The sequence below is a fragment of the Hippopotamus amphibius genome, chromosome 1, assembly GCF_030028045.1.
Source record: "Hippopotamus amphibius kiboko isolate mHipAmp2 chromosome 1, mHipAmp2.hap2, whole genome shotgun sequence".
Lineage (NCBI taxonomy): Eukaryota > Metazoa > Chordata > Mammalia > Artiodactyla > Hippopotamidae > Hippopotamus > Hippopotamus amphibius.
In genome coordinates, this window is record NC_080186.1 from 12,560,207 (window position 1) to 12,585,611 (window position 25,405).

A 25,405-nucleotide genomic window follows, 5' to 3' on the forward strand; every position below is an offset into this window, starting at 1 on the left:
CCTCCTACCGTCTCGAGGATCCTCCGGCACCCCTCTGCTGTAGGGTCTTCTAACCAGCCCCGTTTCAGGAAACTGAGGCTCAGGGAGGTTTAGCCCTTTACCTGAGATCAGCGAACTGGTGGGAGGTAGAGTTTGGATGGTGTGACACCTGGACGTCCCTGGCAGCCCAGTGGTTAAGACTCCACACTTCCATGGCAGGGGGCACGGGTTTGATCTTTGGTCGGGAAACTAAGATCTCACATGACTCGTGGCACGGCCAGAAAAAAAAACCCCAAAACAAAAAAACCCTAATATAACGGTAGTTATATTAACTATATAACATTAATATTATTTTTAATTAAATTCATTAAAATAATATTCATATAACATCAATATTTTTTCATTTAAAGTTATAATAATAACATTAATACTAATATTACTAAGTACCAGACACCATTTTAAGCACTGAGAGTCTCTTATTTAATCTTCATGATAACTCTGTGATATAGGAGCTATTATCATCTCCATTTTGCGGATGGTGAAACTGAAGCACCGAGAGGTCATGTAACTTGCCCAAGGTCACACAGCTAGTTAGTGGAAGAGCCAGGATTTGAACCTAATCACTGGGGCTTCAGAATGAACCTCTTAACCATTACACCGTTAACTTTTCTGAGGCATAAGTAACAGTGATGTTTAGCACATTGTGGCAGTGGATATGATCCTTGTTTCTGAAGGCCCTTGGGGAGATATGTCAGGTACAATAAGGACGTATATACTTTTAACATCACGAGGCGAGTGTTACCCCATTTTGCAGATGTGAAAACTGAGGTCCAGAGTCACAGTGGGCTTGACTGTCCTTGTGGGTGAGGCTCCTGCCTTGGGCCTGGCCCCTGGCTGCTCCAGCATGTCTGCCCCTGGGAGACTTAGGGCAGGGGAGTGACATGGGGCACCCCCCATCCTCTGTCCCACAGCCATCGACAACTAGAGCAGCTGGAAGTAAAGCGCTCAGGGCTGGCAAAGGAGCTGGTGGAGGTGAGGGAGGCGCTGAGCTGTGCCGCGCTGCAGCGGGACATGCTGCAGGCTGAGAAGGCCGAGGTGGCCGAGGCGCTGACCAAGGTGGGTCCCCGTTTGCCACACCGCCACAAGCCCACCTCTTCCCTAGGCCCCAGGCCTTCTCACTCTGGCCACAGACTAACCCCTATTTCAGGCTCACCTCTGACCCTGGCCACAGACTGACCTGTGATCCCAGCCATAAGTGAACTGACCTTTAGGACTGGTCATATCCCTGCTTTTCCCAGATGCTTCCAGAGCAGGGTCTGTAGCTCAGGTTGTCCAGTACCATCTCTGGACACAGGTCCTGGGGTCTGTGAGGGTCGAGGGCACAGTTCTTGGTCGGTGCCTGCCCTGCTCCCTGTGGTGTGGGCACTGAGCAGGGCCTCCCTAGGCCCCACTCTGGGGTACCCTCTGACCTCCGGCCATGCCCTGCAGCGTGAGCCGGCTTCATTGATCCTTGCATGGCTCTGGGTGCACAGCTGCATGGGATTTTTTCTGTCTCATGTTGCATCTCCCTCCTCCTGTCCCCTGCCCTGTCTCTGGGGGCCCTGTCTCTCCGTGCCTCTTCTCCCTACCTCCCCACCTGCTGCTTCTCCCATCTCTGCTTCCTCCCTCTCTCTCCTTGTCTCTCCATGTCTCTGTGCATTTTTTCCCACGTCTCTCCATCTCTCCCCGCCTGACCGTCTCTGGCCGCCCTGGTCCCAACCCTGCAGGCTGAGGCTGGCCGCGTGGAGCTCGAGCTCTCCATGACCAAGCTGAAGGCCGAGGAGGCCTCTCTGCGGGACTCCTTGTCCAAGCTGAGCGCCCTGAACGAGAGTCTTGCCCAGGACAAGCTGGGTCTGAACCACCTTGTCGCCCAGGTATGTCGTGTGCCAACAGGCCCTCCTGCCTCATCCTCCCTACTCTGAGAGGACCCCACTGAAGCATCCCCAGGCCCAGCCGAGGCCCACACCCCTTCTCCCTGCACACCTCTGTCCCTGTCTTGTTCTGTCTCTAACTCTGTCTGTGTATTTTCTCTCTCGTGGTCTGAGAGAAAAGCTCTGTGGGCCCTTCCTTCTCCTCCTCCCCAGTGTCCACATGCCCTAGGGCACCGCCCCTTACCCCCAGGGAGCCTCCCCCAGGCTGGCTGTGATAAGTGGGTGGAGGAAGCATCCTTGGCCCCAGGTGGCACCTCTTCCAAGGATGAGGGCCTGGGCTGATCCGCCCGCTCACCGCCACCTGGTCCCCACAGCTGGAAGAGGAAAAGGCAGCCCTGCTGGGCCGACAGCGGCAGGTGGAGCAGGAGGCCACCTTGGCGCGAGAGGAGCAGGAGCGGCTGGAGCAGCTGCGGCTGGAGCAGGAGGTGGAGCGGCAGGGCCTGGAGGGCTCCCTGCGGGTGGCAGAGCAGGCCCGGGAGGCCCTGGAGCGCCAGCTCCCCGAGCTGCACCAGGAGCGCTGCCGGCTGCAGGAGCAGCTGGCCCAGGTGCGTGTAGGTGGGGGATGGGGAGCAGGTGGGGAAGGGGTTCTAGGCTCCCAGCCCTTTGCATTCTGTCCTGGAAGAAGTCACAGGCTCAGGAGCCTGATTCCCGGCTGAAATCCAGCCCCACCTCTGCCAGCTGGGGGCCTTGAGCAAGCTACCCGACCTCCCCATGCGTCCGTGGCCCCATCTGTAACTATGGGGCTCCTAGTTCCTATCACATAGGGTTGTTCTGAAGAGTGTACAGTGTAAGCACTTAGAGAAGTGAATCACCACTCAGTAAAGATTAATGATATGGTAGTTGGTAGAGGATTTTAGAATTGGAATCTTAGACTTGTTGGGAAATCATAGCTGCAAGGGAACTTCGGGTGTCTGTCCTGGAGGGCCTGGCTTCCTGGGAGGGAATAGACCACGCGGCACAGGAAGCCAGACCCTAGGTTCCCTCTCTGAGGCCTGCAGAGCAGCTCTGCTTTGGTTTGTTTTATATATTCAGGGTGCATAAAGGGTTTGGTTGTCATCCAAACTAAGTGAGGACCCGCATGTTTGCACGCGCATGCCCTGCAGGTCCAGAGAAGGCTGTGAGTTGTCCAGAGTCACATAGCATATCAGGGTGCAACCTGGGCTTGAACCTGGTCTCCTGCCTGCCAGGCCAGGCGGGGTCAGGCCCGGGGTTGGGGTGCTGCACGATAAGCAGGCCGGGGGATTCTGGGGGTGGTGCTCACAGTGCCTGGTGGGGGCCAGCTCTCCCGGCAGCTGAGCGGGCGGGAGCAGGAGCTGGAGCAGGCACGGCGGGAGATGCAGCGGCAGACGGAGGCACTGGAGCGGGCAGCCCGGGAGAAGGAGGCGTTGGCCAGGGAGCGGGCCGGCCTGGCGGTACAGCTGGCGGCAGCCGAGCGTGAAGGCCGGACCCTGTCGGAGGAGGCCACACGCCTGCGGTAAGGCCTTGGGCTCTGCCCAGCCCACCCTGGGGGGTCTGACGCAGCCACCCCGTGACCGGCCGCACCCCAGCAGTGGCCCTCAGGGGCAGTCACTTAGGAACCGGCTCACCAACTCATCTTAGCTGGGGCTCAGGCTTCCCCAGGGAGTGTGGCCCAGCTGGGCAGGTAGGCTGGCACCTGGCCCACGGCTGGCCACGCCCTGGGATCCACAACGTCCTGGGGCCCAGGAGGCTGGGTCCCAGGGCCTCAGGCATCGTCCGTGCTGCAGCTTGGAGAAGGAAGCCCTCGAGAGCAGCCTGTTTGAGGTGCAGCGGCAGCTGGCACAGCTCGAGGCCCGGCGGGAGCAACTGGAAGCGGATGGGCAGGCCCTACTGCTGGCGAAGGAGACCCTGGCAGGTAGGTGGACCAGGGATGAGAGGTGGGGAACACCAGGCTCCAGCCCAGACCGTGACCTGTCGAGTTCTGGGGTCTCACTGAAGTTGGGATCACGGGCTTTGGGGTGTGGCTGACCTGGCTTCCAATCCTGCCGCTTTCCCGAGCCAGCCCCTTCCCTCTCTGGGCCACGGGTTCCTCATCTGACAGTTAGAGGTGATGAGGCCCACCTTCCGAGGCTTCACCAGGATGAGGTGAGACGAGCATGGCCTTGGCACAGTGCCTGGCCCGGCAGCCAAGGGTGGCCGCTGTTTATCGTCATTAGGGCACTTAGAGAGCTCTGGGTCCCTGCGGAGCCGTCGTCGGCTGCATTTCCATCGCCTTTTATTCCCATCCAGGCTCTGAACTCAGGTGTTTCTCACTCAACAAACATGTACTAAGCACCTACTCGGGCCGTGAAAATTAATGTTCCCGTCCACACCCACCTAAGCCAGACAGAACCAGGAGGGGAAATGCCGACAGTCTCTGGGGGACTTCCAATCCCGAGGATGGTTTTTAGATTGTCCACGACGAGGCGCACCCTCTCCCGGTCACTTTTATCAACGCTGACAGTCCCCCAAGCATGCTTGTGGCGGTCAGTCATTAAAGGTGGTGCCTTATGGAAAGCTGTGCAGCTGTGGGAGGTTCCCTGTCTCCTCTGAGCCTCCACTTCCTCCTCTGTAAATCGGGGACAAGCTACTTAGGTGTGACGTGAAGCTGTGCCGTGCTCAGCCAGGTGCCTGCCCATAGTAAGCACTCAGTCAGTGATGGGGTTCTTATATCTTTGCTGTCTTCCCCATTTGGAAGGGGGGGTCCTCCTCATCAGCCATTTAATCCTTTTGATGCCATTCCAGGTAGGTAGCGAGGGGAACAGGGCTACTGGGCCCATGCAGCTGATGCGGAAACTGAGGCCCAGAGAGGGCAAGAAAGTTCTCCCGGGGAACTCAGCCTAGATCCCAGTGGGCCCTCGCCCCTCTGGGATGTTGCCCATGTGGCTCACGTGGCCTGTCTGCTGGCCCATTGGGAGGCTTCGACCCAAGCCTGTCTCTCCTTCCCATCCCTCCTGTGCAGGGGAATTGGCGGGCCTGCGGCAGCAGATGACAACAACAGAGGAGAAGGTCGCTCTGGACAAGGAGCTGATGGCCCAGAAGCTGGTGCAGGCTGAGCGGGAGGCGCAGGCCTCTCTGCGGGAGCAGCGGGCAGCCCATGAGGAGGACTTACAGCGACTCCAGCGAGAGAAGGTTTGGGCAGCTGGGCTGGGGCAGGCGGGGGGGTGGGGATAGGCTCTGGACCACTGTCTCTGTCTCTGCAACCTCAGGCACGTCATCCTTTACACTCTGCCTCAGTCTCCAAATCTGTGAAATGGAACATCTCTGTTTCAGAGGCCCTGGTGGCAGCTGGGAGGATCCATCAGGGATCCCTCCTTACCAAACATGCAGATTCCCAGGCCCCAATCTGGTCCAGCCCTGGTGATCCCGATACAGGGGGTTCACAACCATATTTGGAAAATGCTAATTCTAGTGAATAGTAGGAAAGCACTTTAATTTGCTAAGAAGTGCTATTTGCATATGAAAGATCATTCGGGGGACCAGAGCACAGAGAGGTGAGGGGCCAGGTCACTAAAAGACAGAACAGAAGTATCTAAGAACACTGGCCCTGGAGTTATATTGCCAGGGTTTCAACCTGATCTTGGCCACACTCTGGTCATGTTACCTAAGCTCTCTGTGCCTTCATTTCCCCATCTTAACAACGGGGATGATAGTATAATGTATTATGAGGATGAGGTGAGATAATCCTTACAAAGAGCTTAGCGTAGAGACTGGCACTTTGTAAATGCTCCATACATGCTGGTCGTCATTATTTTTATTGTACCGAGATACTCTGCTGAGCGGGCCTCTGGGCGGCGGGGTGGGCGGGGCCGGAGTCACTCCTCTTGTGCGGGGGCCGCCTCTGACAGAGGTTCAGGCGGTGGCTCCCGACACCAGGGGGCGCCATTCACCCTGTGCCGCGTCCTCGCTGATTTGGGTGGACAGAGCCACGCTTCTCCAGCAGGTGGCCGCAGAGCGTTTGAAGCAGAGGCCACGTTCACTCAGCTGTTAGGGACCAGCGCTGGGGCGGGGCACCTCCCTCAGACCCCAGGCGGGCTCTGCCTGTGGGTTGCACCTGCCCAGTCCCCAGGGAGCCAAACTCCTGCTCCCTCCGTCACTCTCCCTGCACCACCAGCCTCAGCCTCTTAATGTCACCAAATCTGCACTCTTCCCTCCAGCTATTCTGCCACCTCCAGACCCAGACCCCTTATTGCTCACAGCCAGCCCAGCTCCCCTCTCCCCCAGCCCCCAATCCAGGTCCCTCTCCCACGAGCTCTGAACAAACTGCTCCTCTAAAATTCAGGTCGCCCCTTGTCACCCTGGCTTGAGTCTCTGCTGTCCCGACTGTCCTGAGAATCAGGTCACCCCTCCCTGAAGCCCAGTGGTCTGCTCTGGCCTGGCTGCAGCCTGTGGCTCTGGCCCAGTCCTTCACCATGTCCGCCTCGCACTCCAAGCTCCAGTGACCTTAAATAGCACGGTTTCCCCGATTGTCCTATTTGCTTCCCCCCGCCCCGAGCCGTCTGTGGGGCTGTGCCGTGGCCTGGGGTTCTTTTTCTTTTCTCTCTACCTGAGTGCCTGCTGCTGTTTCCTCCGGGACACATTCTCTGACCCCTTCTACTCCGCCCTCTCCCCGCCCAGGCCAGGCCGCTGCTGCTCCGTGGGGCTCGTGTGGCCCTGGTGCGTCCCCATCACAGCCCTCGTTATCACCCACCCCACCCTGTAGTTGCCCGATCCCCTGCCCTGCGGCCCTCGCTGCCCCGAGGTCGGTGACGGGCTGCCTGGGCCCAGACTCGTGGGTCACACACACCTGGGCCTGGCCTCCAGGAGGCGGCATGGCGGGAGCTGGAGGCAGAGAGGACCCAACTGCAGAGTCAGCTGCAGCGGGAACGAGAGGAGCTGCTGGCCCGGCTGGAGGCCGAGAAGGAAGAGCTGAGTGAGGAAATCGCCGCCCTGCAGCAGGAGCGTGACGAGGGCCTCCTCCTGGCCGAGAGCGAGAAGCAGCAGGTTCGTAGCCCTGATGTGGCCCCCGCTGCTGCCTGAGGGGCCCCGGTTCCGGGGCTGGTCCCCGCTCAGCCACCCAGAAGCTGGGCGCTAGGAGTCCTTTTCTGGCCCTCGGTTTCCTCGCCTGCAGGATGGGGAATTCAAGGGGTGTTTGTGAAGCGTCACTGAGACCCCTGTCCAGAGACCGGGCCTGGCACATGGTGGGAATTACTGAGTGGCAGCCACAGTCTCGACCCTGTGAGCATTGTTCCAGAAATCTGACCCACACTCTCCCACCCCTCCTCCCACCCCAGGCTAGGCATGGCGTCCCCATGACCACCTCTGAGCAGTGCCAGCGAAGCCCACGTGCAGCAGCTGACCCTCCTCAGAAAGGACTAACTCCTTTTTTTTAAAAAAATTAATTAATTAATTTATTTATTCATTGGCTGTGTTGGGTCTTCGTTGCTGCGCGTGGGCTTTCTCTAGCTGTGGCGAGCGGGGGCTACTCTTTGTTGCAGTGCACAGGTTTCTCATTGCGGTAGCTTCTCTTGTTGGGGAGCACAGGCTCTAGGCATGTGGGCTTCAGTTGTTGTGGCACACTGGCTCAATAGTTGTGGTTTGCGGGCTCTAGAGTGCAGGCTCAGTAGTTGTGGCGCATGGGCTTAGTTGCTCTGTAACATGTGGGATCTTCCTGGAGCAGAGATCGAACCCATGTCCCCTGCATTGGCAGGTGGATTCTTAACCACTGCACCACCAGGGAAGTCCCAAGAACTAACTCCTGACTTTCCCATAATGTAATGGAGACAGGGCAGACTGCGTCCATCTCCTCTCCTCTCCTCACCCGCTGAGTCACCCTGGGCAAGTCACTTTACCTCTTTGAACCTCAATAGCCTCATCTGTAAAACGGGAATAACGAAAGGCCCTGTTTCAGGATGTGAGATCTCTGAGCTGTGTCTCTGTCCAGGTTATCGTTACTGTGGTTGTACCCTTTCCTGGGGCTGCGGAGGGGGTGAGCCTGCACCTCTGCCCTGGCTCCACCTGTGGCGGCCCAGTCAGGTCCCCGAGGCCCCAGTGGGCACATTTCCCAGGGCAGGGTGGGGAAGAGGCCCAAGCATGCCCCCCAAGACCCCGAGCCCTTTGCTCCCTGCCTCTGCCCAGGCCCTGTCCCTGAAGGAGTCCGAGAAGACAGCGCTGTCGGAGAAACTGATGGGGACGCGGCACAGCCTGGACGCCATCTCCCTGGAGATGGAGAGACAGAAGCGTGAGGCTCAGAGCCGGCAGGAGCAGGACCGGGTAGGCAGGCGGGGGCGGGCGGCCTCCATCTGAGCCGGGGTTGGGGGTAGGGGGGACACAGCCCTGCCTGAGGCGGAGGCATGGCTCTGCCCTGGGGCAGCCTCCAGGCTGTGAAGGGAGCTTCACCCTTCCTTGGGCGTCCCCATCAGAGGGAGATGGCCCAGCTCTGCCCTGTGAACCCCCTGGTCTGAGGGAGAGACCAGCTGTGTGCACAGCACTTGTCAGGCGTCAAAGAATCAGTAGCGGGCCTGGCAGGCCAGCATGAGGGCCCGTGTCTGGAGCTGAAAGTGGACCGCTCAGCCGGCCCAGCTGGGATCAGTGGCGGGGGGGTGGGGGGAGTGATGGGGAGGAGGACACAGCAGCACCAAGTTTGAGGAGCCCATCTGTCCTAGAGCACTGTGAATGCCCTGACGTCCGAGCTGCGGGACCTGCGGGCCCAGCTTGAGGAGGCTGCCGCGGCCCATGCCCAGGAGGTGAAGAGGCTGCAGGAAGAGGCCCGAGACCTGGGCCGGCAGCGGGAGTCCTGCCTGCGTGAGGTGAGCCGTCCACCCACCCGCCCGCCCGCTTCCTCTTCAGCAGTGCAACCTAAATGCCAGAAGGGGGCATTTGAGAACAAAGGAAGGGAGCAGCAAGCATTTATTAAGTACCTGCTGGGTACATGTGGGATGTGGGCTCTCAGAGAGAGGCTGGTGGGGCCCCTGCCCTCTTGAGGTTGATCCACAGGGATCTTTTTTTTTTTTTATTTGGTTGTGCCAGGTCTTAGTTGTGGCAGGTAGGCTCCTTAGTTGTGGCATGCAAACTCTTAGTTGCAGCATGTGGGATCTAGTTCCCTGACCAGGGATCAAACCCGGGCCCCGTGCATTCGGAGCACAGAGTCTTATCCACTGCACCACCAGGGAAGTCCCCACAGGATGATCTTGATTGATGATTATTTCAGGCCAAAGTACTGCGGACTCCAGCATGCTTTGCCCCCAATCATAATACACCCCTGCAGTCCGAGTCGCTGCAGAGGGATGAGGCAGGTGCCCTGTGGCCAAGGGAGATGGGGATGGGCTGGTTTCCACCCAACTTGAGTAGGGCTCGACCCCTGTGTGTGGACCCTCACCGTCCTCACAGGCAGAAGAGCTTCGGACCCAGCTGCGCCTGCTGGAGGATGCCCGTGAAGGGCTGCGGCGGGAGCTGCTGGAGGCCCAGCGCAAGGTGCGTGAGAGTCAGGACAGCCGTGAGGCCCAGCGCCAGGAGGCGGGCGAGCTGCGGCGCAGCCTGAGCGAGGGGGTCAAGGAGCTCCAGGCCCTGCGGCGGTCCAACGAGGAGCTGCGGGCGGCTGTGAAGAAGGCGGAGAGCGAGCGGATCAGGTAGGGTGACACCCGAGCCCCGTCCCTCATTTGCACTGAATCTCATCCCAGGTACTAACTTCACCCCCAAGGTCCTAGGGAAATTGCCCAGATGGGGAGTCTCTGCCCTCAAACCAAGCCCAGACTTGGTTCGTTTTAGGTGATTTTCCTACCTGAAGGAAGGGGAGTAGTGGATGCAGGCAGGGTTGGGTCCAGACTCTGACCTCACCTGCTGGCATCACCCTGGAGACTAGTGTGTGTCGCTGGTCCACCTACCAGCCGAGGGCCTGATCCACAGCCCTGGGGGGCTCAGCTCAGAGGAGGGCCACTTTGCAGGCAGCTCCTGGGGCACCTCTAGGCCAAGAGCCTGCCAGACCCACTCTAGGAATCAGGGGAAGGGACTTTTGTGTAGGGCCACTCACTGTACTCTTCCCAGGACCTGGGGTTACCTCTCATCTCTGCCCTCTGCCGCCTCCAGCCTGAAGCTTGCCAATGAAGACAAGGAGCAGAAGCTGGTGCTCTTGGAGGAGGCTCGGGTGGCCATGGGCAAGGAGGCCGGGGAGCTGCGGGCTGGGCTGCAGGAGGTGGAGCGCTCACGCCTGGAGGCTCGGAGGGAACTGCAGGAGCTCCGGCGGCAGGTACCCTCCCTGGGCACTTGCTGTGTGCCCCTGGGCCGACAGCACCCCCTTTTCTGGAGCCGAGGTCCCTCATATGTAACACCAGGGGCTTGAACTATAACAAGGCTTGTTACCTAACCTTGGTATTAAATGGATGGGCTTTGAGGAGTTCTCACATCCTGAGACCGTGTGCTTGTGTGTGCATGTGCGTGTACATTTGTGTACACGCTTGTTCACATTTCTCCAAAGACTGGGTTTGGGGCTCTTGTCTAATTCTCAAAGGAATCTGTGAACAACAAGAGGTGCAGATCCTGTGAACTAGGTTAGGAGCTGGCCACCGTTTTTTGTAAAGTGCCAGACAGTAAATATTTCCAGCTTTATGGGCCTTATGGTCTCTGTTACGACCACTCAACTCTGCCATCGTAGAGAAGAATCAGGCCTGAACGGTACCTATGTGAGTGGAGTGTGTGCCACTAGAACTTTGCTTATGGACATTGAAGTTTGAGTTTGATATCCTTTTCATGTGTCAAAAATATTGTTTTTTTGCTTTCGTTTCAACCATGTGAAAATGAGCCATTTTCAACTACTTAAAAATGTACAAACCATCCTTAGCTCAAGCCCTTACAGAAGCAGGTGACTGGTGGAATTTGGCCTGCAGTTTGCAGAGCCCTGAACTAGATGATCTCCAAGCCCATCAACAACAGCAAGCCTTTAACAAGTGCCTGCTGTATACTGGGCCCTGCCCTGGTCATGAGGGCTCAGGCTTTCCCATTCTAGAAGACCGGCACAACAGGAAGCAGCCCCTTTGGCACCCAGGCTCTGCATCCCCTAGAGATACCGCAGTCTGAATAACAAATCCCCTCCACCTCCCAGCAATGCACCCCTCTACCCAGGCCCCCTCCTGTTGGGCTGCAGTCCTAGGAAACCACAGGAATCCCTGAAAGGAACTCACATTTGTGTGGCAGGCTCTTGCTGGGTGTTTTGGGTGCTATAGCACAATTTCATATTCCTTTCACTGTGGTCCTCACCCCCCACCTGCTCCTCTGGGGAAGTAGGGGCCTAGAAACATACCTGTAATTCTACTTGTCTGAGATCAAATCCCAGTCTGCTGCTTATAGGCTGTGTGACTTTGGGCAAGTCACTTCACCTCTCTGAGCTTTTGTTTTCTTGTCTGTTAAAGAGGAATAATGTTAGTATCTACCCGGTATTAATGAGTTAATATGAGCGAAGTGCTTAGAACAGGTCCGGACACATGGTAAACATTCCATAAAAGTTAAGCATCGTCGTAGAGGTGAAAGGTGACTCAAGAGTTCCTGCCCTGCAGAACTCCTAGGGGTTCAGCACTCCCTACCCCCAGTAGCCATGATAGGTAGTTATGATTAGGGGGTACATTGAGGTCATTGGTGCCCAGGTGCCTGGCCTGGCTCAGCCTGGGTGGAGTTGTCAGGGGCAGGCTCCCAGCGGATTGGGGTGGTGGTCAATGTCTGTGTCCCTAGAGCAGTGGCCCCGAGTACCCTCTGTGCCAGGTTTGGACTGGGCAGGGTATAGGGACAGAGCTGAAAAGGCTGCCATTGGAGCCTGTGGGCACTGACGCACACCCTGGGCTAGAAGGGGCTGTGGGTACTGAGAATGAATCCTAGGTCCTGCCTGTGTCCACTCTCTCTCACAGATGAAGACGCTGGACAGCGAGAACGCCAGGCTGGGCCGGGAGCTGGTGGAGCTGCAGGGCCGCCTGGCATTAGGCGAGCGGGCAGAAAAGGAGGGCAGACGGGAGGCCCTGGTCCTCCGACAGAAACTGCTGAAGGGCGAGGCCAGCCTGGAGGCCATGCGGCAGGAGGTAACTAGGTAGTGGCCAGGCTATCTGGAGGGGGAGGGTCCTCGGAGGCGGTCAGGTCGTTCTGGGCCTTCTCCAGTGAGAAGCACGTGGGGAATCCAGTGCTGGAGTCATCCTGAGAGATCACTCCCTAGGACGGGTCCCTCTTCCCCACTCCTTGAGATTCTTCCGCAGGTATAATAATAAATAACAATAATAATGCATTCGAGAACTGTGTATCAGGTGTGGGGGGAGCTTTGTGGCTAGAACCTTGTTTGATTCGCCTAGCAGCTTCATGAGGTAGGTATAGTTAGCCCCAGTTTACAGAGAGAACCAGATACAGGCTCAGAGAGGTCAAGGGATCAATTCAAGGTCACACAGCCTTCCACTCTGCCTTTTCTGTGTGACCTTGACTAAGTCACTCAACCTTTCTGTGCACTAGAACATTCATGGAATAGGGGCTAGCACTGCAAAGGATGTATACCAAGCCCTGGCGCAGGTCTTGGCCTCCAGGTGGTGCTCCATGGGCGGTTTCCAGTGAAACTGATGACCGTGAGATGTCGACTCATTCTCTGCACGAGAGGGGAGGGGTGTGCGTGAGTTTGTGTGATCATGCACTTCATCAGTAAATAATTTTTTGGTACCTCCCCTCACTGCGTGATTTATTGATAAATTTTGTGCACTGAGAGGCAGTGTGGCCTCCAGGCTAAGAGCACAGGCTCTGGAGCCAGAGTGCCTGGCTTTGAATCCTAGCCCTCAGTTTACTAGCTGTGTGGCCTCAGGCAAGTTACATAACTGCCCTGTGCTCAGTTTCCTCATCTGTAAAATGGGGATGATTTATAGTGATAATTAGAGTTGATTTTTTGAGGGGAAAGTACTTAGTGCCTGGCACCAATAATTCCTATCTATGTAAGCATTAGCTGTTAGTTTATTACTAATAAACTGTGTACACTGCAAGGCATATACACAGAAGGAAGAGAGAAAAATTCTAATAGTTTCCTTCCATACTCCCGTGATGCTCGTGCACCTCCTGCTTGGGTGGAGACCACTAACAAAACAGGTGTTCTGCACGCTACTTTTGGGCCCGTGGGATCCAGGCTGAGCCCGGGAGGGTGGGTGTCGGGTTGAGGGGCGGCCTTGCTGACCCCCACCTCCCGGCCTTGGGCCCCCCACCCCCAGCTCCAGGGAGCCCAGCGGAAGCTGCAGGAGCAAGAGGGCGAGTTCCGGACTCGCGAGCGAGGCCTGCTGGGCTCCCTGGAGGAGGTGCGCAGCGCCCAGAAGCAGCAGCTGGACCATGCCCGCAGCCTGGAACTGAAGCTGGAGGCCGCCCGGGCCGAGGCCGCGGAGCTGGGGCTGCGACTGAGTGCGGCCGAGGGCCGGGCTCAAGGCCTGGAGGCCGAGCTGGCCCGCGTGGAGACGCAGCGGCGCGCGGCCGAGGCCCAGCTGGGGGGCCTGCGCTCAGCCCTGCGCCGGGGCCTGGGCCTCGGGGGTGCGTCCAGCCCCGCCCCGCGGCCCGCGCCCGGCTCCCCTACCCGGAGCGCGCCTGTTGGAGGTGAGAGAGCTCGGTGGAGAAGGGGAGGGTCAGCCTCGCCGAGCCTGCGCCCCCGTGTCTAGTTCTGTCCCGCCTACGAGGCCGCCCTTGGCCCGGCCCGCCCCCCTTTGGATGACCAGTCTCAAATCTGTCCCTTCACTGGTCCCGGCTCCTTGCTGAGACCCGCCTGCCTGGGCCCCGCCCCTTACATCACTTTCTGGCCCTTCGCTGGGCCACGCCCCTCTTGAGCCCAGTCTCAGCCCCGCCCCCTCACCGAGGCTGATCTGCAGGCACCGCAGATGCCTTCTTTCTAAAGGGAGTAGAGCGTGTTGCTGCTGCTGCTGCCTTGTTTTTTCCATTGAAATATAGTTGATTTACAATTTTGTGGTAATTTCTGCTGTATAGCAAAGTGATTCAGTTACACATATACATTATTCGTATTTTTCCCCATGATGGTTTATCACAGAATATTGAATATAGTTCCCTGTGCTATACAGTAGGACCTTATTTATCCATTCTATGTATAATAGTTTGCATCTGCGAACCCCAAAGTCCCACTCCATCCCTCTCCGACCCGGCCCCCCTGTCCCCCCCACCTTGTCAACCACAAGTCTGTTGTCTCTGTCTGTGAACCTATTTCTGTTTCATAAAAGTTCATTTGTGTCATATTTTAGATCCCACATATAAGTGGTATCATATGGTATTTGTCTTTCTCTGACTTACTCCACTTAGTATGATAATCTCTGGGTTCACCCATGTTGCTGCAAATGGCATTATTTTGTTCTTTTTTATGGCTGAGTAGGATTCCATTGTATACGTGTACCACATCTTTATCCATTCATCTGTCGATAGACATTTAGGTTGGTTCCACATCTTGGCTATTGTAAATAGCCAAGTGCTGCTATGAACATAAGGGTACATGTATCTTTGAATTACAGTTTTGTCTGGATATATGCCCAGGAGTGGGATTGCTGGATCATATGGCAACTCTGTTTTTAGTTTTTTGAGGAACCTCCATACTGTTTTCCATAGTGGCTGAGGGTGCTGCTTCTTAATGTCCTTAACTCCTCTGAGTCTTTGTGTCTCCATCCTCTATAATTGACGCCTGCCCTCTCTCCATCAGCACCTCATCCTCTTCATTCTCTCGTCATCCTCTTCATTCTCCTGTCGCTGTCTCATCCTCTTCATTCTCCCGTCTGGCTCCACACCCCTCCATACCACACCTGTGACCCCCCCCATATCTACCCCAGAAAGATACGCACTCAGCCCAACCCCCCTTCCAGGAACTTCTTCAGAAGAGATCCTCCCACCCCCATCTGCTCCCGAGGCCCAGGGGATGATGCTGGGAAAATCAGCACTGTGCTTCTGCGGGTGCGAGCAGCCTTTTAGAGAGCAGTCATCTTGTCTCTGCCTGACCCCAATCTGACCTTGATTCCTAGGGCCTAGAATGGAACCTGTGGAATCTTAGAACTGTGGCATATTGAGTCTTGCCTTTTCAAATCCACAGATTTAGCTCCAGAATCCCATTCGTTTATTCAGTTTTCCTATTTATTAAGCACATACTACATGCCAAATACTGGGGGTGAGGCGGTAAACAAAACTGACGAGCATTTCCGCTTTTATGGAGCTTATGGTCTAGGCATGGAAGTAGCAGACAGGAATCGTGCTATATAAATTAAATCTAGAATGTATTGGGTGGTGGTATGAGCGGGAAAATAGGTAAGGAAAAATAAGTCAAGGGATATTGCTGGTGAGAATGTAAAATGGTGCAGCCACTGTGGAAAATAGTTTGGCAGTTCCTCAAAAAACTACAACTTAGAATTACCATATGAACCAACAGGTCCACCCCCAGGTATATACCCAAAAGTATGGAAATAGGCACTTGAATAGATATTGGCCACCGTGGCATTATTCACAGTAGCCAAAAGGTGGAAGCAACCAAAGTGTGTCGGCAGGTGAATTGATAATGTGGTATCTAAATCCCATGGAATATTATTCAACCTTGAAAAGGAGTGACATTCGGATACGTGCTACAACATGGGTAAACTTTGACAACAAGCTAAGTGAAATAAGCTAGTCACAAAAGGACAAATATGGTATGATTCTGCTTACATGAAATATTTAGAATGGGCATTGATGGAGACAGAAAGAGCTTAGAGGTTACCGGAGAGCGTGGGGAGGGGAGAATTAGGAGTTACTGCTTAGTAGTTACAGAGTTTGGGATTGTATTAGTCTGCTAGGGCTGCTGTAACAAAATACCACCCAGTGGCTTAAACAACAGAACTTTATGTCTCATGGTTCTGGAGGCCAGAAGCCCAAGGTCAGGGTTTTGACAGGCCATGCTTAGGGCATGCTTCCCCTAAAGGTATTTGGGAAGAATTTGTTCCAGGCTTCCTAGCTTCTGGTAGTTCCTTGACTTATGGCAGCATAACCCCAGTCTTCACACTGAGTTCTCCTTGAGTGTGTGTCCAAATTCCCCCTTTTTATAAGAACCTCGATCATATTGGATTAGGGTCCACCCTCCTCCAGTATGACCTCATCTTAACTCATGACTGACATCCATAACAACCCTATTTCCACATTCTGGGTGTGGCGGTTAGGACTTCAACATATGAATTTTGAGGAGATGCAACTCCACCCATAACAAGGGTGATGGAAAAGATTTAGAAGCAGATAGTGGTGATGTTCACACAATAGTGTGAATATAATTAATGCCACTTAAAGGGGATCGGAAAGGCATATTCTGTTGTATATATCTTATCACAATAAAATTGTTTTTGAAGATAAGGCCAGGACAGGGGCTAGGGTGTTTGTGTGGGAGGCAGGGAGAGCCTCACTGAGGAGGAGGTAGGTAAGGAAAGGATGGAAAAAGAGACTGAGGACAAGTGGGTAAGTCCTGAGTGGCAGTGCCCCTGTCGTGTGAACTGCAAGGGCCACAGAGCTGCCAGAGTGTAGTGAGCTAGGTGGAGAGGGGTGGGAGGTGAGGCTGGGGAACACAGGACCTGCGCAAGCAGTCCTTGAAGCCAGTCGGAGGGTTCTGGCTTCACTCCGAGGGGATGGAGGCAGTGAGTAAAGTCCTGCTCTGGGGCAGTTTGGGTATCACTTGGCAGAGGCAGGAGGATGCTAAGGGCAGGCTGACCCCTGTCCTGCAGTTCCCATATTGACCTCCAGGTGCCGTCCTGTCTGTGTCTGCCCTGCCCCCTCCCACCTCTTCATTGCCTGTCATCTCCCAGGCAGAGTTCAAGATTTTCTGCTGGGAAGTAGGGGGCGCCTGAATTCAAATCCCGGCTCTGGATCTTCCAGGCTTTGAAACCAAGCAAATCGTTTAACTGCTCTGAGCCTGCCCAGCCTATGAAGGGGGAAATTGGTCCTTACTTGTCAGGGAATTACTGTGAGGATGAAATGAGGGGTTGTAGGGGAAGCAGTGGCCCAGTGCCTGGCACATAGTAAGTGCTCGGTACAGGGAGGTGTCGAGGGGATGGAGTGTCCACCCTTGGACTGGACGCTGGGGATGCTTGTGGCCTGGGTGGGGAGGCAGACATCGGACCCCCGTGGGCGTGGGATAAGCTCACCCTAACCCAGGTCAGGGAGGCCTCTGAGGTGTCTTTACATTTAGGCCTAAAGGAATGGGCCAGGCAAAGAGAAGCCATGGAGAGAGAAGGGAACAGCATGTACAAAGGTCCTAGTGCCTTTGTAAGAAGGAATATTCTAGAACATGGGAGCTGTGGGTGATGTGAAGTGGCCGGCTTATAAAGGGAGAGGGTGATGCTGGGGTGAGCGACAGATGATGAAAGGGAAACTGGGCTTGATTTTGAGGGTTGTGGGGGCTGGTCAAGGGTTAAGCAAGAGGGTGAGGAGACCCAGTTTGTGCTGTGGGGAGCTCACTGGGCTGCTGGGCACAGCCTGCAGGCACCAGCCAGGCAGGAGAGGCCAGTGGCTCTTGCATCGCCGAGCATGTCTCCTTCTCTAGGAAGTGCGGAAGGGCTCAGCAGCCCCAACCCCTTGGAGCGCAGCCCTGGGTCCCAGCCACCATCCCCAGGTCCTGCCACCTCCCCGGCATCTCCAGACCTGGACCCGGAAGCAGTGCGGGGGGCCCTCCGGGAGTTCCTGCAGGAGCTGCGGAGCGCCCAGAGAGAACGGGTGAGCTGGGGTGTGAGTGGCTGCAGAGAGAGCCCTGTGACTAACGGCCTGTGAGGGGCTGCAGGTCGCCAGAGCAACGGTCTTCCCTTCCCCTCAATGTTGGGGTTGCAGGATGAGCTTCGAGCCCAGGCCAGTACCCTGAGTCGCCAGCTGGCTGAGGTGGAGGCCGAGAGGGACAGTGCAAGCTCCCGGGCAAGGCAGCTGCAGAAGGCTGTGGCCGAGAGTGAGGAGGGTGAGTCTGTCCCCTGGGGCCTTGCTTTGCTCGCTTGCGCTCTTAGGAGCTGAGGTGGGAGGCTGTGGGCTTGACCTGAGCAACTCCTGCATCCCTACCCTGGCTACCGTGGCCTGAGCGGGGCTGTCTCCTCTGGGGCCCCCTCTCTGGTCATCCCCCCCGGCCCATGTCCAGACCCACGGACCCCCAAGGGCACAGAGAGGCAGGCCCTGTGGTGGGAGGAGGGCGGGCCTGCTTCGGGTCTCCGGCGGTGTGCCTGGCCGGGCCTGATGGGGCTGGGGGGTGCCACAGCCCGGCGCAGCGTGGACGGGCGGCTGAGCGGGGCCCAGGCTGAGCTGGCGCTGCAGGAGGAGAGCGCACGGCGCAGCGAGCGGGAACGCCGGGCTGTGCTGGACCAGGTGGCCACGCTGGAGAGGAGCCTGCAGGCCACCGAGAGTGAGCTGCGGGCCAGCCAGGTAGGCAGGAGCTGAGGGCCCGTGGGAGAGGGCGGTGGGGCGGGGGGATCGGTGTATGCCCGAATGGACATCTGTAAGTCCTCCTGTGCGCGTCTGTGTTCTGTCTGCCTGGGTCTCTCAGCACCCACTGAAGTGACTTTCTCCAAAAGCACGCTCAGGTTTCATCATCTTGTTCCATATTGAAGTCATTAGGCTGTAGAAGAAAGAGCCTGGGTGTTTGAAGCTGACAGACCTGGGTTCAATCTCTTGCCCTGCTTTGTGATTCTCGTTTCCCTCATCTATAAAAGGGGGAGACCCATAATTCTCTCCCAGAGACAATGCACGTACACTTTAAAAAAAAATTAATTTATTTATTGGCTGCGTTGGGTCTTCGTTGCTGCACATGGGCTTTCCCTAGTTATGAGCGGGGACTACTCTTCATTGGAGTGCATGGGGTCTCAGTGTGGTAGCTTCTCGTTGTGGAGCACGGGCTCTCGGCATACGGGCTTCAGTGGTTGTGGCGCATGGGCTCAGTTGCTCCATGGCATGTGGGCTCTTCTCGGACCAGGAATTGAACCCGTGTCCCCTGCATTGGCAGGCGGATCCTTAACCACTGCACCACCAGGGATGTCCCAATGCACGTACACTCTTAACACATAGACAGTGCTCAGGGGACCTCTGTTTCCTTCGTCTCTGTGTAGCCACACCAGTGGTGTTCTGGGGGGTTTATGTGTGTCTGGGGGACATCCGTGTGTACCTGTGTGTGTGGGTGAGTGGGTGCACGCGCGTCTGGGGCAGGAAGCACCCGCCCTGGTGGTAGCGGTCCAGGCTGCTGAAGCCTTGAACCCTTCTTGCTGCCACAGATTCCGCCCCCTTCCCCCTGCCCTCCATGCCTGCCCCCACAGCCCACCCCCTGCCTCTGGCTCCAGGCCGAGCTTGAGCTGGATTGTTGTGTCTGCGGCTCCGGCTCTGGCCTTGGGCCCAGCCACAGGGGCCGCGGGAAGAGGCCAGGAACAAAGCTGGGCAGGAGCCAGAGTGGGGCTGCTGGGCCCAGACAGGGCAGGGTTTGGGCTCTGAGCAGGGTGGAAGAGGGGCCGGGCCTGGGGGGCTGTTGTAATAACACCCCCTGGCCATGCCCTATCTCTAGGATGGTAACAGGAAGCTAAGGACCCCATCCTGTCTTCCTGCCCTATCCCCACTCCCCAAGTCTCCTTCACCGGCTGACCCTGCATGGGGAAGGGAGGAATATCATCCCCTAAAACCCGGCCAGGCCCAGGGCCGCTGCCCGACTCAGCTCAGGTCCCACGTGCAGCTCTGGGCCCTCCTCCGGAGAGCAGTGCAGCAGAACAGGGAAGCCCTGGCATCTGCATTTTTACATCCTCCACCCCCATCACCCCAGAGCTCTTTAAACATCCAGCTTGTGGTGTCCCTGGAGCAATACAGTCTCCCCCCCCCCCCCCACCATTTAGGTGTGAAATAGGGCTAGAGAGCAGGGAGGAAGGCATAAGCCTGGATCATACAGCCTGTGAGACTCAGCAAAACTGGAAAGTGCTCTGGGATCCTCAAGTCACCCTGTGAGCGTGTGGGGGACTGAGGCCCCAAGAGGGTCGGGGCTGGCCCCAGCTCACAAAGCAGGTAGTTGGGCCGGCCCCTTCCAGGCTGCCCCCCACTTTCTCCTAAGGGTCCTGAGGAATGTGGGAGGTGTGAGGTGGGCTGCACAGCTGGGTCCTGAGCCCCCACCCACCCACAGGAGAAGATCAGCAAGATGAAGGCCAATGAGATGAAGCTGGAGAGTGACAAGCGGCGTCTGAAGGAGGTGCTGGATGCCTCCGAGAGCCGCAGCGTCAAGCTGGAGCTGCAGCGGCGCTCGCTTGAGGGGGAGCTGCAGCGCAGCCGCTTGGGCCTGAGCGACCGGGAGGCCCACGCCCAGGCCCTCCAGGAGCGGGTGGACTCCCTACAGAGGCAGGTGGGTCCCCTCCCCCTGACTGCAGGCCCCTCTTCTACCTGCCCTGTGCCGAGTGCGTTATGGGGACTCTGTGATCCTCCCAACTACCCTGCGAGGCAGGTGTTATCATCACCCCATTTCACGGATGGACATACAGAGGCTCACAGAGGTGACGTCATTGCCCGAGATCGCATAGCTAATAAGAGACAGGGCCAAAATGAGAATTCAGGACTGTTTGATGGCAGAGTCTACACTCAAAGGAGGCATATGGGACCAGTTAGAGACATAGATTTCACTCATTTTCTTTTTTCGCCTTGGCTGCCAGGAAGCTCAGCTCTAACCGGAATGTTCAGTAATTGCTAGCCCTACACTGTCACCCACCTAAGTCCAGAACACAGAGAATTTAGCAGGGCTGTGGTGGTTACCCTTTCTCCTCCATAGCAGGGAGGAGAGGGGAATGAGAACTGGGGGGAGACCACAGGGTCTGGGACAGCCAGGTTGATGGCACTCTCGTGAGGGTAGTGAATTGGCAGTGCGACCGGGCCCAGGTTGTAGTCGGCGGAGCCAGTGGGAACGCGTGGGAGCAATGAGCATCAGGGACAGAGGCCTAGAGAGAGGTGGCAGGGGCTTGGGTTAGGCACACCTGGACCATCCCGTCTGTCCTCCCACCAGGTGGCAGACAGTGAGGTAAAGGCGGGGACTCTGCAGCTAACAGTTGAGCGGCTGAGTGGCGCCCTGGCCAAGGTGGAAGAGAGCGAGGGGGTTCTGCGGGACAAGGTGCAGGGCCTGACGGAGGCTCTGACCCAGAGCAGCGCCAACCTCACCAGCGCCCAGGACAAGAACCTGCACCTGCAGAAGGCCCTGACCGCCTGTGAACATGACCGCCAAGTGCTCCAAGTATGGGGGTTTCAGGGTCTGGCTGAGGGTGTGGGCTGCAGAGTTAGCCTACCAGGCAGGCGTGGGGGCCCTGGTGGAGAGCCGACCCCTGGGGTAGTCAGTGAGAGCTGCCTTTGGGGGAGGGGTGGGCCCAGGAAGAGCATCAGCCAGTGAGAGGAGACTCTGGGGGGGAGGTGGGATCAAGCCTACTGGGACAGGCTGCAGGACTCAAGGGCAGGCTAATGGGGGAGAGTTGGGGTCTGAGGGCTCCCTACCATGTGCAGGTCAGTGGCTAGGCTGTGGGCCAGGCCTGCTGTCTGCCTTACTCAACAGGTGAGAGGACTACCTGTTTTATGGACTGTGAGCCTGGCCCGGAGGTACGAAGTAGAGGGGAGCTATGTGCCTCAGGGTACCCAGGCCAGCCTGACACCATCAGCCCTTGTCCCCCAGGAACGGCTGGAGGTGGCGCGGCAGGCGTTATCCGAGGCAAGGAAGCAGAGCAGCTCCCTGGGCGAGCAGGTGCAGACCATGCGGAGCGAGCTAGCAGACCTGGAGCTGCAGCGGGCGGAGGCTGAGGGCCAGCTGCAACAGCTGCAGGAGGTGAGGGCCAAGGCGGGCCCTTCCATCCCCAGCACCGAGAGGCCTACAGGATGGGGTCAGGACCTACCCACCTATCTCCGCCTTATCCCAAACCTAGGCCCAGCTTCCCTGAGGAAACATGGTTCACTCAGTCCACATCCCCATTATACAGGTGGAGAAACTGAGGCTCAGAGAGAACTGTCTGGCCTCAAGTGACCACTCCCTGTTGTGGGCCTCATAACAGCCTTGCCTAGCGAGTGGGGGGGGAAGGATGGCATCGTCATCTCCCAGCTTCAGATGCACACCCTGAGGCCCAGAGGGATTAGGGACTCACTGGTTTCTGCTGCAGGTGCTGCGGCAACGGCAAGAGGGTGAGGCGGCGGCCCTGCACACAGTCCAGAAGCTGCAGGATGAGCGGCGGCTGCTGCAGGAGCGCCTGGGGAGCCTGCAGCAAGCCCTGGCCCAGCTGGAGGCCGAGAAGCGGGAGGTGGAGAGGTCAGCCCTGAGGCTGGAGAAGGACCGGGTGGCCCTCAAGAGGACGCTGGACAAGGTGGGCTGTGCCCCTAGGGCCCTCCCTTCACTTCCTCTGGGTCCCATCCCTGGTTGGTCCCAGCCGCAAGTCCCCACAGCCCTGCTACCTTGTGTAACCCAGCACCCCTTTCTGAGCTTCTCCCACTTCCTGGGACCTCCCTCCTTCCCTGCGCACCCTGATCCCCTCCTGCTGTCCCCACCTAGGTGGAACGGGAGAAGCTTCGCAGTCACGAGGACACAGTGCGGCTGAGTGCAGAGAAGGGCCGCCTGGACCGCACGCTCACAGGGGCTGAGCTGGAGCTGGCGGAGGCCCAGAGGCAGATCCAGCTGCTGGAGGTCTAGCCCCTGCCCACCCAGCCCTGGACACCCTCTCTCTCCCTAGCCCTGGACCCAGCTCCGCCCCCACAACCCACGAGCCCAGACCCTTGGAGGGGGCGGCCCAGAGCCAGGTCCTAGAGGGAGGGGTCCTCCCCAAAGTGGAGAGAAAAGAGATGCTAAAGACCTGTCAGCACACGTGCCTGTGTGTTCACGTGTGTTGTGGACATGAAGAGCTACTAGTGTACGTGAGAGTATTCTTGTGCGTATAGCATGAATCTTGTGCATGGATGTGGCATATCTAAGTATTAGGGATATATTATATGTGTATCTTTGTGTGCCGGTGTCCTCTTGTATGAGGATGTATATAAGAGTATTGGGCTCTTTGCACATATGCACGCATCCGTGTGAACACAGGTTTTAGATGCCTGCTTTTATGGACTGTATATATATACAGAGGCTTGTCTCTGTGTTTGAATATGTGTGTGTGTGTGTGTGTTTGTGTGCCTGAGCGGGGGTCACTAAGTACCCCGACCCAGGATTGGCAGGCCAGGAGGGCTGGGGGAGGGGGTGGGAGAAAAACAAGGATCTTTCCGACATCCCCTGCTTTGCCCCAAGGGGCCCTCAGGCTCCCATCCCAGGGAGGTGCCTGACAACCCTTCACACACGTGCACGCATGTGTGCGTGCACACACCCACACGGCCAGAGGCCTGACCAGCGGCTTCTTCTGCAGGCCCAGGTGGCAGCGCTGGAGCAGAACCACAGCCCAGCCCGGCTGGAGGCAGACGAGCAGCAGCTGGAGCTGCAGCAGGAAGTGGATCGCCTGCGCAGCGCCCAGGTGCAGACGGAGCGCACCCTGGAGGCGCGGGAGCGGGCCCACCGGCAGCGGGTGCGTGGCCTGGAAGAGCAGGTACTTAGGCCTGGGGGGCTCTGGGCCTTCCTCAGGGGGTGGCAGCATCAGCAGGACTCCCCCTTCAGGAAGCTGGGCCAGGATGGAAGTGTGGAGCTGCGAGGTGCAGGGAGATGTGGGGGATGGGGAGGAAGATGGGGAAGGAGGGGTGGGGGTGGGGGGAAGAGGGCTGGTAGTGACCTCTTGGGTATCAGCGGTCAATGGCACCCATAACTGAAATGGTCTGGTGGATCTATGCTGGTATCAGCCACGGCTGGACACGGGCTCAGATCATGTCCCTGGAACTCCGTCCATGGAGTCCACGGCTCCGTGCCCAAGCAGGCTGTCTCCCTGGGTAGCACAGGTGGCCTCGGTAGCTCCAGCCACAGGTTACCCTAACAACCCACGATCCCAGAGGTGAGAGGGGCCCTCTTCCCTGAGAGCAACAGCAAAAGTCCCAGGGACAATCCTCAGTGGCCAGCTGAGATCGCAGGCCCTCTTGTGACCATCTCTGCCCTGATCACGTCTGCAGGGCCAGGCTGCTCCAGTAGGCCAGGCCTGAGTCACAGGTCTACCCCTAGAGTCCAGCTAGTGCCAGGCCTATCCTAGTGGTGAGAGTGGGGATGGGTGGTCCCCAGAGAGAGGGCGAGCAGTCTAGACACCCGACTGCTCCACAGAGCAAAATGAGAAGGGGAGGAAATACCCTGGCTCTTAATGACACCTGGTTTTTCTGAAACAGGGAGCATTGGGTCCCTTCTGGAGTCCCAGCAGTCACCCCACCCCCCGCGGCCCACTTTCTCTGAAACCAGGCTGGGGCCCTGGGCTGGCCCTACCTCCTCTTTCCTCTCCAGGTGTCCACACTGAAGGGACAGCTGCAGCAGGAGCTTCGAAGGGGCTCAGCTTCCTTCTGTCCGTCCTCCGGCCCCCCAGAGAAGTGAGCACCTTCCCGGCTGGTGTCCTGGAGAGCAGCCCCGTGGCTGGGGCAGGGCAGGGGCCTCCTCTCAGCACAGTCCGCCCAGGGCCTGGGCCCCCAGAGCTCAGCTGGGGGTGAGGAGGAGCAGGGGTGGCACTGCCAGGGGGGGCAGGGAGTCCCGCACCAGGCCAGACCCGGCAGCAGCCTCCCAGCCTCATCAGAGCCACCCACCCTCTGTGGGCCCCACCGCAGTCCAGCCCTCTCCCCCGGGATGAGCCGTGTAGACTGTATGAGGTCCTCCCTAAGTGGCTGAGCCAAAGCCAGGGGTTCGAGAGACCCCCTTGTCTCCGGCCCACCCTGGAGCACAGGTTCACGGGAAAGAGAAGGGATGTCCAGGCCTGGGGCAGGCTTCCTCTGGCTTCCCGGAGATCTCTCTGCCTTAGTTCAGAGTGTTTATCAGGAGATTCCTCAGAGTTCAGAGTCCCTGTATTTTTATACCTTTTTACAATGTTAACTGTTAGAACTGTTGTGTTTTTTGTAACAAGACAACCCCATTTTAAAAAAATGGCTTGTATAGATGTGTCCCTTTACTTTTTTTTTTTTTTCTTGGCTGCACTGGGTGTTTGTAGCTGTGCACAGGCTTTCTCTAGTTGTGGTGAGCAGGGGCTACTCTTTGTTGCAGTGCACAGACTTCTCTGTGAGGTGACTTCTGTAGTTGCAGAGCGTGGGCTCTAGGTGCACAGGCTTCAGTACTTGTGGCACACAGGCTCAGTAGCTGTGGCTTGTGGGCTCTAGAGTGCAGGCTCACGTGGTGCACGGGCTTAGCTGCTGCGCAGCGTGTGGGATCTTCCCAGACCAGGGATTGAACCCATGTCCCCTGCATTGGCAGGCAGATTCTTAACCACTGTGCCACCTAGGAAGCCCTCCCTTTACTATTAATGTGCATCCTCCACCTGGGAGACAGGAGGTGGGGGCAGGAGGGCCCTGGGGCTAGAGGGATGTGAGGGGTGCTCAGGGAGATGGGGGAGGCTTCAGAAAGGCCTGTGATGAAAGGCAAG

At 57.5% G+C, this 25,405-nt stretch overlaps 1 protein-coding gene and 1 long non-coding RNA gene across 3 annotated transcripts in view; one reads left to right on the forward strand and one right to left on the reverse strand.

The window, feature by feature from the left end:
• The window catches only part of CROCC (ciliary rootlet coiled-coil, rootletin), a 48,730-nt gene extending 23,828 nt beyond the window's left edge, over window positions 1-24,902 (forward strand). Inside the window, exons 15-37 of the mRNA XM_057707203.1 lie at window positions 951-1,095; window positions 1,746-1,892; window positions 2,264-2,494; window positions 3,230-3,423; window positions 3,695-3,822; window positions 4,909-5,078; window positions 6,750-6,929; window positions 8,064-8,198; window positions 8,591-8,734; window positions 9,315-9,553; window positions 10,011-10,170; window positions 11,819-11,986; window positions 13,142-13,514; window positions 17,464-17,633; window positions 17,745-17,865; window positions 18,157-18,320; window positions 20,050-20,265; window positions 20,917-21,141; window positions 21,571-21,720; window positions 22,049-22,249; window positions 22,435-22,566; window positions 23,279-23,455; window positions 24,286-24,902. Coding sequence (XP_057563186.1) covers window positions 951-1,095; window positions 1,746-1,892; window positions 2,264-2,494; window positions 3,230-3,423; window positions 3,695-3,822; window positions 4,909-5,078; window positions 6,750-6,929; window positions 8,064-8,198; window positions 8,591-8,734; window positions 9,315-9,553; window positions 10,011-10,170; window positions 11,819-11,986; window positions 13,142-13,514; window positions 17,464-17,633; window positions 17,745-17,865; window positions 18,157-18,320; window positions 20,050-20,265; window positions 20,917-21,141; window positions 21,571-21,720; window positions 22,049-22,249; window positions 22,435-22,566; window positions 23,279-23,455; window positions 24,286-24,372 — 4,057 coding nt within the window. The 3' untranslated portion in view covers window positions 24,373-24,902. The remainder of the gene's footprint in view (window positions 1-950; window positions 1,096-1,745; window positions 1,893-2,263; window positions 2,495-3,229; window positions 3,424-3,694; window positions 3,823-4,908; window positions 5,079-6,749; window positions 6,930-8,063; window positions 8,199-8,590; window positions 8,735-9,314; window positions 9,554-10,010; window positions 10,171-11,818; window positions 11,987-13,141; window positions 13,515-17,463; window positions 17,634-17,744; window positions 17,866-18,156; window positions 18,321-20,049; window positions 20,266-20,916; window positions 21,142-21,570; window positions 21,721-22,048; window positions 22,250-22,434; window positions 22,567-23,278; window positions 23,456-24,285) is intronic.
• On the reverse strand, window positions 9,394-13,605 carry LOC130835594 (uncharacterized). 2 transcript variants are annotated; one of them, XR_009048986.1, is made up of 3 exons: window positions 13,495-13,605; window positions 11,221-11,320; window positions 9,394-9,522 (listed from the first exon to the last, which is right to left on the reverse strand). It is a non-coding gene; the product is annotated as an uncharacterized LOC130835594 (long non-coding RNA). The 2 variants fall into 2 exon arrangements; XR_009048985.1 differs by lacking the exon at window positions 13,495-13,605 and adding an exon at window positions 12,447-12,531.
• Window positions 24,903-25,405: the final 503 nt, after the last annotated feature.